The sequence below is a fragment of the Oncorhynchus nerka genome, linkage group LG20 (genome assembly GCF_034236695.1).
Source record: "Oncorhynchus nerka isolate Pitt River linkage group LG20, Oner_Uvic_2.0, whole genome shotgun sequence".
In the NCBI taxonomy this organism is placed as follows: Eukaryota; Metazoa; Chordata; class Actinopteri; order Salmoniformes; family Salmonidae; genus Oncorhynchus; species Oncorhynchus nerka.
In genome coordinates, this window is record NC_088415.1 from 65424116 (window position 1) to 65435915 (window position 11800).

Genomic DNA, 11800 nt, shown 5'->3' on the forward strand with positions numbered 1-11800 from the left:
CAGAGACCCCTAACTACAGTCTGCTGGAGACTACAATTAAAATACAAAGAAACAGACAGTGCTGAGACATGATGGTGCTGGTGCTTTATTTAAAGGGATGGGAAGTTGGAAAGCTGCAGTACATTTAGAAATACCAGTAGGCCTGAAGCCAGATACACATCTGATTTCAAAGACCATACAGATCTTACATTTTAATGAGCTTATACAGTCCAACAGTAAGCTCATTGAAATGTAATGAAATTGTAAAGTAATACGGACAGGTATACACTCAATGAAAGTTGCAGTAAATGCTTAAACCACCTAAGTACATTTGACCAAAGGGTTTTTAGTGTGATTACAATATTTATACGGTAGAAGTTAGTCTTCCTGAATAATCAGAAAGGATAGGGAGATGGTAGCAGGTATAACAAGTGTAGGAAATATACGCTCAAGAGTATACAAGGAATCCAATTGGGTCAACGTAGCATGCGATTAAATATACTTAATGTCAGTGCAGTATCAAACTAGAACAGCTTTCCTGATACCCCATCTGGGTTCACTCACACAATCTCACACACAACACTAAACCCTTTAAAGTCCTCTCTCACACACAAAACAGATTAAATTCACAGTCACTTGAAACAGACAGTGATAGCCGGGAGGTAAGATAGATGAGCTAACCTGCACTAGAGAGAAAAGGCTTGGGTGTTGATATCTTTGAAAGAATGCAGTTTTACACCATACTTTCCTCCCAGCTGGTTTAAAAAAACATTCTTATGTACTGGAAATGTATTGCTACACAGTGTTGCTCCTTTGACATACATACAGTACGTTTGGTACATCATTTTCTCAGTTCAGTTATGACATCTTTTCATATTTCTGACACTTCATTTATACCGTAGTCATTTACAGGCAATGAATGTCCAAGGGTACTTAAACATGTTGAGAAAGGGGCAGTCCCCAAAGGGCAGACGCTAGATAAACTGGGCGCAGTGAGTGCTAAACCTGGAGAAGTGCACGGTTAAGATGTCACAGATGAAGCCAACTCCATGACGTTTCACAGGAGCTGGTTTGCAGTACAAAGCAGTGATCACGTAGTCGGTGAACAATAAGCTGTTACGGAGATGACATCAAATATTTTTTCAAACTCCTCATCCCCTCAATTCTTCTCTTCTGGAGTTTGACCTCGTGCTGTTGTTGCTACACAGCTGAAAATGGTTGATTCTTTTTTGCTATAAGGAAATATCTACAAAATTTAAATTAAAAAAAACTCAGGGCCAAGAGATAATTCCCCTTTTTCATCAGAACACACAGACAGATATCAAATAATACATGGGCATCCTCCTATTTCATCTCAACTGTCGTTAGTTGGTTCTTTTCCTTTTAATAGTGTAGGTAGGTAGAGTTTGTTTCTCTGTCAGTTTCCGAATGGGCGGGGCCGGGGAAACCTCTGGTTGCTACGACAACCAGGTCAGAGGTCAGGGAAGCGACTGGGATCCTCCTTGTAGTCCGCTGGGATGGAGAAGATGGACTCCTCAAAGTCATCATAGCGGAACTCCTGGAAGGTGACCGTAGCTGTGATAGTGGGGAACACAGGGATGTCTGGCACACAGAAATAGGAGAGGATATTTAGAGTGTTTAATATGTCAATTTCTTCATTATTTCACTTTATCTTTTAACTTTCAAATAAAATCGTCCATGTGGCCACACAATGTACAGTAGATGCATACCAAGTTTGACTGGGAACCCAGGAGGAAGCTTCAATTGAACGAATTCTCTGAGTTTGTTGAAGTGCTTAAATGGGGCTATGACCTCCAACACGTTCAGTAACCTGGAAGACCGAAGAAAAAGGGGAAACGTTAAATCATTAGGGTCGGGGTTAAATCAAAAATGTTCTTACAGTACATTATTTGATGAGGTCCCATTTAAAAAATAAAACCAATAAGTAATAAAACATTTAAAAAAAGGGGCATTTGAAAAGCATTATAGCTAGACACGAATCTGCAACAGCCTAATATACATTGAACTAGAACCTGTGTGCACAACAGTGATCAATACAAGGACGTTTCCAATAGCACTGCAGTCAGCGATGAGACTGACCAGAGAATATTAGCCAATAAGAGGAAGGATTCTACTCACGACTCAATGCCCAAAGGGAAGTCCTGGCTCATGGCTACGTTCGCTTTGAAGTTCTTCTTGCTCTCCTTACACACAAGCTCTCTCCCAAGATGAGGTGCCCTAGGGATGAACACACTGGCTAAGTCAGCATCATTGGCGTATACATTTGGAGGATTAACAGTAAGCCACTGCTAGTAATGATCTTCAATGCACCGACTTGTCAATAACTCAATAATGAACACAGTTGCTTGAAATTCCTCCGGACAGTAGTGTCATCTGTGACCTTTCTTAAAAGGAATTATGCAGGGCTTACTTTCCATGCTCTGCAGAGATGTACTCCTCCCAGGAGATAGTGTTAGGACCTGGAGCCATGAGGGACAGCCTTCTCTGAGGCTGAGGGAAAGACCGCGAGGGAGAGGATCACATGTAGGCTTACTTTAATATCCATCTAATGTGCACCACACCACAACCACCACTGAAGAAGAGACCAAAGACCCAAAGCCTCCCTCCATCCTAGTCCCTCCCATCACCTCATAGTTCTGCTCCACCAGGTTCCCTCCTTTGCTCAGGCTCTCCACGATGGCCTTGTTCCTCAGAATGTCCTCCTCACTCAGGTGCTCCCGGCGCTTCCTGGACTCCAGCACCAGGCCGTTCACAGAGTAAAAGTCTGCCAGGAAGTTACCAACCCTCTCCTTCAGGGACAGACACAAGACAGATGTATAATACACACTGGCTGAGTTAGGACACCCTATTCCCCATACAGTACACAGATTATGAGATCCATTGTATTACAAGCTTTATATTCCAGTGACTGGCCTGGTTTGACCACAGGGTTGTATTCAGTAGGACACACCGTGGGGAAATGTTTTGCAACCGGTCAAACAAATCTGTGTTCTTATTGGACAACTCCAGGTAGATCCCCATTTCAAATTTTTTTGCCCCCCTTTGAACAGGACCCAGGACAGGGAGGGGTGCTTACCGTCTTGTCCTCCCTGAAGAGCCAGCCGATCTGACTGCGGGAGAAGGTGATGGACTTGGTGGACAGGGTGGCAGAATAGACGTCACTGCTCATCAGGATGTCCACCTCCTCCTCAGTCTCCATCTCAGACTCCTGCAGGGACACAACAGGCAGTCAGCCAGATAGTATCACGCTGGATGGTGACATGACTTCGGCACAATATTGAATCCGTGCAAATGTTAATTTTACTGTGACCCCCTGCAGATCTTTCAGTCAATACAAGCATTTGCAATACAAGCAGTGCTGTAAGAGTGGTTGGCTTGGAGGATGCTGATGTTAAATGCAGACCAGACAGCTCACCTCGTGGTGAATACGCTGGTACACCTTCTGCTCATTGTCCAGAACATAGAAGGACTTGGCAGGCGGAGCGTCTCCATTGAAGATGAAGCTGAGGTCTCCTCTCTGACACTTCATATCTGTGAAGTCTACCAGAGTGGTGTCCAGTCTGTCAGCGGTGAGAGGGGAGAGAAAGTGTGTACAGGGTTAACTCTGGAAGGTGAGTGGTTACAGACGCCAGCTATACACCTCACAACTTGTGAGGAGTACAGCTGGCGTCTGTGTCAGACGTGTATTTGATGCCTTACCTGATGTTGATCCCCTGCTTGTAGATCTTGCAGTTATCAGATGGCAGAATCCGGGAGAGCAAGGGCACTATGAGAAGGGAGAAAGAGAAAGTAATGATCGATAGCATTTGATTCATAAGATTAACTAAGAAACTGAAGAGATAATACGTGGTATCATTACATGGTATATCAATTAACACGGCTGTGGCTAGGCGCTGAATCCCTGAGCCAAGAGACAGAGAGCCCCAAACCCACTGAGCAACTAACACATCACACTAACAGCCAGGATAGAATGGGAACAAAACGCTAATTAGATTGGAGAATGAATTGACTTGGCTAAGGTGTCCTCCACCAAGAATAACAATGAACGGAGACAGAGCATGTGAAAGGAGATGTTGGCCCATCGCTGTAGCTTATTTCAACGTATTGCAATATGATGTAGAGCCGACTCACCCCAACTTTGAAAGTCCCAGTGAAGCTCCAAGTAGAAGTCCCCAAGCTATGAAAAAAAAATATTATCTTGTCATGCAAGCCACAAAACACCAAAACAAAATCCACCCATACTTTTTCTTTATAGCTGGAGGAATAACTTGTTAGAGCATTTTAATAAGGGAAAGAGCGTGTTTTGGTGAGCGGTAGTGGCTGTTACATCGGACAGATGCTAATGTTGGAGAAAAGGGGTAAAGGTATAGCAAGATAGTAATTGTAAACCGAAACTCGGTATGGAGTGGACCAGACCTGCCTCAAATGCATATCAAATCCGTCCAAATACTTTTGGGACTATTCCATTTATTCCACTGTACCGGCCAAACTAAATCAAGTGCAATGCAGCTCAAGTATTTGACATATGTATATAGAGTGCAAAGATCCTATTTCTAACCAGATACTGTAGTAGTCCCTAGTCTAGTCGGCTGTCAGAACCTCACCTCTTTCAGCGCTCTTAGCAGTTTGGGCCTCTTGTCCTCCACACTCTCTCTGGACTGCTGCTTCAGCTTCCGCAGTAGAGCCGTAACTGAGGAGGGGAGAGGAGGGAGATAAACAAAGCCTTAACAAAGCACACCACCACACAAAGAGAGACAATATATTCCATAGCCCTAGACATTCTATATGTGCATGTTTCTACACACACAGCAGAAGGGATTACAAGGTCACATGATCTTTCAAAAAGCAACTTTCACTAAAGTGAAAAGTGAACTTAGCAAACCCACACTTCAATGACAGTGAAAGTCATGAGCAATAAATCATTCAACCAAGTGATATACTGTAACAGTAATCCGATGGGGTTTAGGACGATACTATTGACACCGACAGTGTAAGTGAGTGGTAAGGTGACCCCAACTCTTCTCTCCAAAGCGTGTCACGTCACTGCATATCATCATGAAACACACGTGTGTGACTGTTACAAGACATGAAGGCTCAACACTGACACAGCCAGCAATCTGGACCGTGGCTTGATGGTGCAGTAGAGTTTTCAGGGGAGGCTACGCATGACATGAGTCACCTTACACACGGCTTGTTCTAATATGCAATTTAATACAGGCTGAACCTCAGTTATATAACCCCACTTAGGACTTGTGAGTTTTCGGACAGATTGCTAAGTGTGTGCTCTCTTGCAATGAATTATAATTGGGGTGATCTTCTATCCAGTAATCTTGACCAGTGAGAAACATTAGAGTGGGGATTTTGAGTGTGAGGAAGTGCTGACAAAGCAAGCACTCGCTGCAGGGGCAGAGCAGTGTTGCATGGCAGATATGGACACCTAGCGTGAGCTGCTGTCGCAGTGCGTGTGTGTGAGAGAGATGAAAGCCTAGTTACTATGACATTATTTGATCTTATGCAATTGAAAAAGAAGGGGGGGAAATCAAGGCTCCATCTATACGGGATGACCTTTCTCTTCTCGCCGTAGGCCTCCCTCTCTGTATCTCTCTCAATAATAAGCCACAGCACAGTACCCCCAACATAACACATTTTTGTTGTGGCCCCGGACAAAAAACACCAGATTCAACTCGTGGAGGGCCTGGTGATTAGTTGACAAGTAGAATCAGGTGTGATTGTCCGGGGCTACAGTAAAATGTGTACTGTTGGGGGCACTCGAGGACTGGAGTTGGGAAGCACTGCCCTAGTACACGCGGCATTATTTTCATTTTACCACTACTAGTACTGACCCAGTCACTGGCCAGTTTGGCTGCCTTTGCGTGTCCTTGCTGTACTGTGTGGCTAGAGCCATGCTGTCCTTTCCTCTGATCCCTGCCCCCCACACCCCTCACTGAGATCTGACCTTCCCATGCCTGACCTCTGTGTCCCCAGTCTGCCAAATCATCCCTGCTGCAGGCTTGGAGCTGCATACTAATGCATGCTAGGGTGACAGGGTCATAGTGCTAACCCGCTCAACATATATCAGGGAATTTAATAGGAGGGAAATAAAGATTTGTATACTGAACAAAAATATTAAACATTAAATGTTTTATATGGTCCCATATTTCATGAGCTGAAATACAAGATCCCAGAAACGGTCCATATGCAAAGAAACGTATTTCTCTCAAATTGTGTGCACAAATTAGTTGACATCCCCGTTAATGAGCATTTCTCCTTTTCCAAGGTATATCAAGAATCTGATTAAATAGCATGATCATTACACAGGTGCACATTGTGCTGAAGACAATCAAATGGTACTTTAAAAATGTGCAGTTTGTCACACAACACAATGCCACAGATGTCTCAAGTTGAGGGAGTGTGCAATTGGCATGCTGACTGCAGGAATGCGCTGTTGTCAGAGAATTGAATGTTAATTTCTCCACCATAAGCCGCCTCCAACGTTGTTTTAGAGAATTTGGCAGTACGTCCAACCGCAGACCACGTGTAACCACACCAGCCCGGGTCCTCCACATCAGACTTCTTCACCTGCGGGAAGCTGATGACAGCTGAGCAAACTGAGGAGTATTTGTCTGTAATGAAGCCCTTGTGGGGAAAAACTCATTCTGATTGGCTGGGCCTGGCTCCCCAGTGGTTGGGCCTGGCTCCCCAGTGGGTTGGCCTATGCCCGCCCATGGCTGTGCCCCTGCCCAGTCATGTGAAATCCATAGATTAGGGCCTCATTTATTTAATTCAATTGACTGATTTCCTTATATGAACTGTAACGCTGTAAAATCATTTGAATTGTTGCATTTATATTTTTGTTCAGTGTACATTACCAGTATCTTTGAGTATTATTTGAGTAAAATTATTTGCCTAACCTTAACAACTACTCACATGGAATTTTTGATGAACTAGCCTATTTATAATGTTATTTCATATTTTGCAGGTTGATTTTTTTTGCTAACAAGGGATTAAAACAGAAAAGAACAGTAAGCTAGTAAAGCCCATGGGGGAAAACATGGCATTGGATTCAATCTTCTCTACACTACTCCCACCATTAAAACAAAAACACTCCACTTAACTGGCATTCCTTACAAACATTCAAATAATCAATACACATAAAACATATATTGTGGCCTTTAGTTTACAGTGCTGTGTTAAAAGCATTAGGATGGGGCATTAAATGTGAACAGACAGAGAGGAAGCCAGCCAGCTGTAAAGCTGCTCAGTACCCTCGCAGTCACACTAAGCCCTTGGCCAGGCTGTGTTCCAGGCCGTATGGATGTGGATAGAGTGCTCAGAGAAAATCCCCTGCATGGCTTTGGCTGGCTAGGGCAACCTACAACCCAACCTCTCATCAGCATCAGAGAGTAAACAGAGTTAGTCTACAGCCCAGGAAGGATCCAATTAGGATCAAACAAATAGAGGGAGGACCATGAACTTGAGAGAACCGGAGTGTAAATGTATAGACTTAAATACAGGATAAACTAAAATATATGTTACGAAAAAACAGTGATGGAACACTGTTCAATTATGCAGTATCTATAATATAAAATAATAGCTTTCCAGTCCCGGGTACAAAAAAAGGATATAAAATATCCCATATCCTTACTCATCTGTCGGTCTCCATAGCTGATGGCCTCTGCCAGGGGACTCCAGCCCTGTGCATTCTTCACTTTCACAGGGGCATTATGGGCCAGGAGCAGGAGGGCACACTCTGTAGCACAAAAAAAAAAAAGAATTTAACAAACATCAAGCTACTTTTAAGATGATTTTTTTTTGGCTAAGCCTACTACCCGTCTCCATGGCCTTTGTACTTGGACAGTGGATTCTCATTACCATAGTTAATTATGTTACCAGTATATTACATTTTGACAGTTCATTTACCGTGTCTATGACCTTCACATAAGAGAGATGCTGCTTTGCATTTGAGTCAAACTAATCAACGGGATTAAGGGATCCTGTGGACCTGTCCCACCCATGGGACCAGCCGCTGCCATGCTGCTACGAGACGACTAGACTATGTAACACACTGCAGTCGGCAGAGGTCAGCCAGGATAAGCTCAGTACGGCAGAACAGAAAGGGAATTTTATCCCAGAAAAAAAGAAAAAAGGCATACGGAGGATTTACTGAAGGAGAGCTGGAAAACATGGTGATTATGTTATGTGAATGGCAAAACTCCTGGCTGGGGTTAGGTTTAGGCCAGAGACGAGAATATGAGGCAAAACATCCCGTCAAACTCTGGCGATATGTGATGTTTAGAGGAAAGTAGTACAGATGTACTGGTCAGTCTGCTCCCAATGGGAAACCAGGCTGTTTGCATGTCTCTGTCCTGCCTATGTAGCTGTTATTCTCCATATCAGATAGTGTTGATGACAAAAGTCAAAGCCCTTACCTTTGTGGCCCATCATCACAGCTAAGTGAAGAGGTGTGTTTCCTGGAAAGATAGACAGATAACTGTTATGAGATCATTTGTCAGAGCTGGTGAACAAGGACAATCTGTGTGTAAATCAATGTACTTGTGAGCAAGCAGTGACTATGTTGGTCACATGATTGTCAGGTAAGATTTCATGGATCCAGAAGTGATAGCCTAGCTATGTGATTTCCTAGCTCAATTACATGTACTAAGTTTGGGTTACCTATATTTTTAAAACCCTTCTTATCTGCAGGGTTTTCAGCAGTTATCTCCCAGTTGGCTGCATGTTAACTCCAATTCTGACAATTCGGACTTTAGAAACGTCAATAACCACTGCTTGCAAAACAGTTTAAAACATATGCTGATATGCCCTTTATCTTTTATATCAGCTAGAGATAATCTTTAAAAAAAAAAATAATAATACACACACATACTGTAGCAGTGTTGCATAGATCCATACGCTGTGTGCCTCAAGTTGACAAACTACACTTCCTCCCCAGTTATGCGTACACATACATAGGTGTTCAGAGGATGCTAGACAGCTGAAGCCCAAGTGGCTGCCAATGTCTTCCATAAACATGCGCTGTAACATGGAAATATGGCTGTATGGGAACACTACCCTTATTAAAAAAAAGTGTGTAGTAATTTAACCTTTTGTTTTTTGACAATTATTTCCTGTTGATATGAAAACCGTTTTAACGAGCGTTCGGGCCTTATCAAAACAACCCCTGACAGAAGATATTAGCTCTCATCAATAGGCGCTTAAAGGTAGTTAGTCTATAAATGGGTAAGGGTTACCATGCACTCACCGTGTACATCTTTCTGGGAGATGTTCTGGGTCCGAATGAGTGAGGACAAGCGACGCACATCTCCTTTGAACACACATTCGTGAACAGGGAATTCCAAATTGAAGCCCTCATTGCCATTGGTCAGAAGGATTGGGTTCTTGTTATTGTCATCGATGATGCTGACAACTGATTGATTGCCATTGATATTGTTTGCATTGATATTCGACAACTGCTGCAGTACTAAAGGTTTCACCGTCTTGTTATAATTCTTGTTTGATTTGTACGTGATGGTGGTACCGTTGGGGGTTGGAGATGATATTGTCCCATTTGTAGATTCATCATAGGTTTCCATTATATCCCCATCCTTACTGGGCTTGTTGTTATGGTCTTTCCGCAACGTGCGAATCTTTTCCCCGGTCATGATTTAACGTAACTAACCAGCAAGCAGACTACCTAAAATAAATGTTGTATTAATGATGTTGACTAATTGCCAACGACACCTGAAATTGCTACCTTAACAGTTTAGTATTTAGCTAACCTAGTTAGCAGTTTTGCTAGCATAGAATGGATGTGGGTAGAGGTGCAGTGTTGACAACAGCAGAAACAACACACACACGTAAAAACAATGCAGATGGAAAATATACTCTCACTGTTGTAACAATCGATTAAGAATGGAAATACCAATTTTTTTCGGCTACATCCTTGATAACACTTGTTTCAAAAAAATTGCCCGTTGCAGCTTGAGGTGCGGTTGTTTGCTTGCCTTGGTTAACTAACTAGCTAGAAAACAAGACTACCGAGTGAAAAGACCATCTGCCATTTTCCGCTTAGTATCTCACCAGAATGACAAACATCAGACCACGTTCCCTTAGATATCGCGATAATTAGGTATGCATCATCTATTTAGAAATGCAAAATATTTTTTAAGGCACACAAAATATATTGTTGTAAACTCGTGATGATACATGCAATGTAAAAGTACCAGCTTTGGGTATAATTTACAGTATTTGTTCTCAAACTTAAATCTGGCAATATGTTTGACGCCAACTATGGGTCCTGAATGAAGACAGTGTTTTTTTCTTTCCCAAGGTTTCTGAAATTTGGTTTGAAACTCAATGAAAGAATGCCTCCAAAAAATAAGCAGAAGAAAGTGATACATCAAGATGAACTGCGACGGTTAATGAGAGAGAAACAAAGGCAAACGATAGATAAGAAGCGTGTCGAATCCCCATATGCCAAGTACAACAGTCTCGATCACCTTAGCTGCGTACTCTGCAACGAGCGAGTAAAGAATGAACTATTGTGGCAGACTCACATTCTTGGAAAACAGCACAAGGAGAAACTTTCCGAGCTCAAGGGGTCTAAACAAAGTTCTACAAGTCAAGGACCCCAGCCTCTGCTTAAAAGGAAAGCTTCTGAAGACACGAATGGGAAGAAGTTTAAACCAGTGGCAGTTACAGAGCAGTTGTCTACGCCAGGGCTACCTGATGATTTCTTTGCTAAACCTGCCCCGCCGGGGCCGAAGAAACTACCAGGTATATTGAAAAAAACGGCATCTGCTGGGCTGAGTCTTTTGGCCGGAGTCGATGATGAAGACAGTGATGAAGAGGAGGCTGGTGACCAGGGGGCAGATTCTAGCTTGGGTGTGCAGAAGGGGGCACCTGCCTCAGGACTCCCATCTGATTTCTTCGACAACAGCACCATTCCAGCTGTCCCAGCTGCTTCTCATTCAGGGTCTATCCTCAAACCAGATGAAACTGAGAAGAGTGTGGAGAAGAAGGGAAATACACCTGAAGCGCTACCAGAAGGCTTCTTTGACGACCCAGTGAGAGATGCCAAAGTCCGTAATGTCGATGCTCCCAAAGATCAAATGGATAAGGAGTGGGAAGAGTTCCAAAAGGAAATGCGGCAGGTGAACACCAAATCAGAGGCCATTGTAGCCGAGGATGACGAGGAGGGTCGTCTTGAGCGTCAGATTGATGAAATCGATGAGCAAATTGAATGTTACCGGAGGGTTGAGGTATTGAGAGATAAGCAAGATGTGGTGAAGAAGGTTGTGAAGGAGAAAACAGAAGACCAGGAAGACTCCAGCAGAAGTGATGAGGATGAAGAAGAGCTGCTCCACTTGTTGTCAAGGGATTGGAGGGCCAAAGGGGCCCTTGCTTAAAATTCCCAGGGCATTTTGACCCTAACTTGATCAAAAGGTTTCTCCAGATTATAAATAAAAGAGCGAAGTTGCATAGGAAGCCACTTCTTTCCTCCCTCCATGTCAATGACAAACATTTGTTGAGGATATTGAATGTCTATATAACATGCTTTTGTGGTAAACACTGTTTTTCTACTGTCAGACTGTCGCACACTTGCGGAAATACTGTACTATCAGCATTCATTAAAAAATGAACAGGAGCCAAATCCTAAATTCTCATTCCTGGAGCCCTTACACACAGCTCAGACCCATAATAAAATGCACACATTTTGTTTCCTCTGTGGTTGCACAACAAATATACAATCACAGAAAATATTCAATTTACACCCCATGTGTTCCTCATTATTGGAACCTGG

The 11800-nt window shown here is 43.1% G+C and overlaps 2 protein-coding genes across 2 annotated transcripts; one reads left to right on the forward strand and one right to left on the reverse strand.

Annotated features, from left to right (window-relative positions):
- Nucleotides 1-62: 62 nt before the first annotated feature.
- Nucleotides 63-10149, reverse strand: LOC115102973 (ankyrin repeat domain-containing protein 13C-like). Its single transcript, XM_029623481.2, has 13 exons — nt 9260-10149; nt 8430-8471; nt 7646-7750; nt 4605-4690; nt 4132-4177; nt 3700-3766; nt 3416-3560; nt 3077-3208; nt 2628-2789; nt 2411-2490; nt 2119-2217; nt 1710-1810; nt 63-1581 (listed from the first exon to the last, which is right to left on the reverse strand). Exons 1-13 carry the CDS (start codon nt 9657-9659, stop codon nt 1451-1453), a joined length of 1596 nt encoding a protein of 531 aa, XP_029479341.1. The 5' UTR covers nt 9660-10149; the 3' UTR covers nt 63-1450.
- Nucleotides 10150-10216: 67 nt separating this feature from the next.
- LOC115102975 (zinc finger protein 830-like) lies at nt 10217-11644 on the forward strand. The gene has a single exon (XM_029623485.2). It carries the CDS (start codon nt 10299-10301, stop codon nt 11403-11405), a length of 1107 nt encoding a protein of 368 aa, XP_029479345.1. The 5' UTR covers nt 10217-10298; the 3' UTR covers nt 11406-11644.
- Nucleotides 11645-11800: the final 156 nt, after the last annotated feature.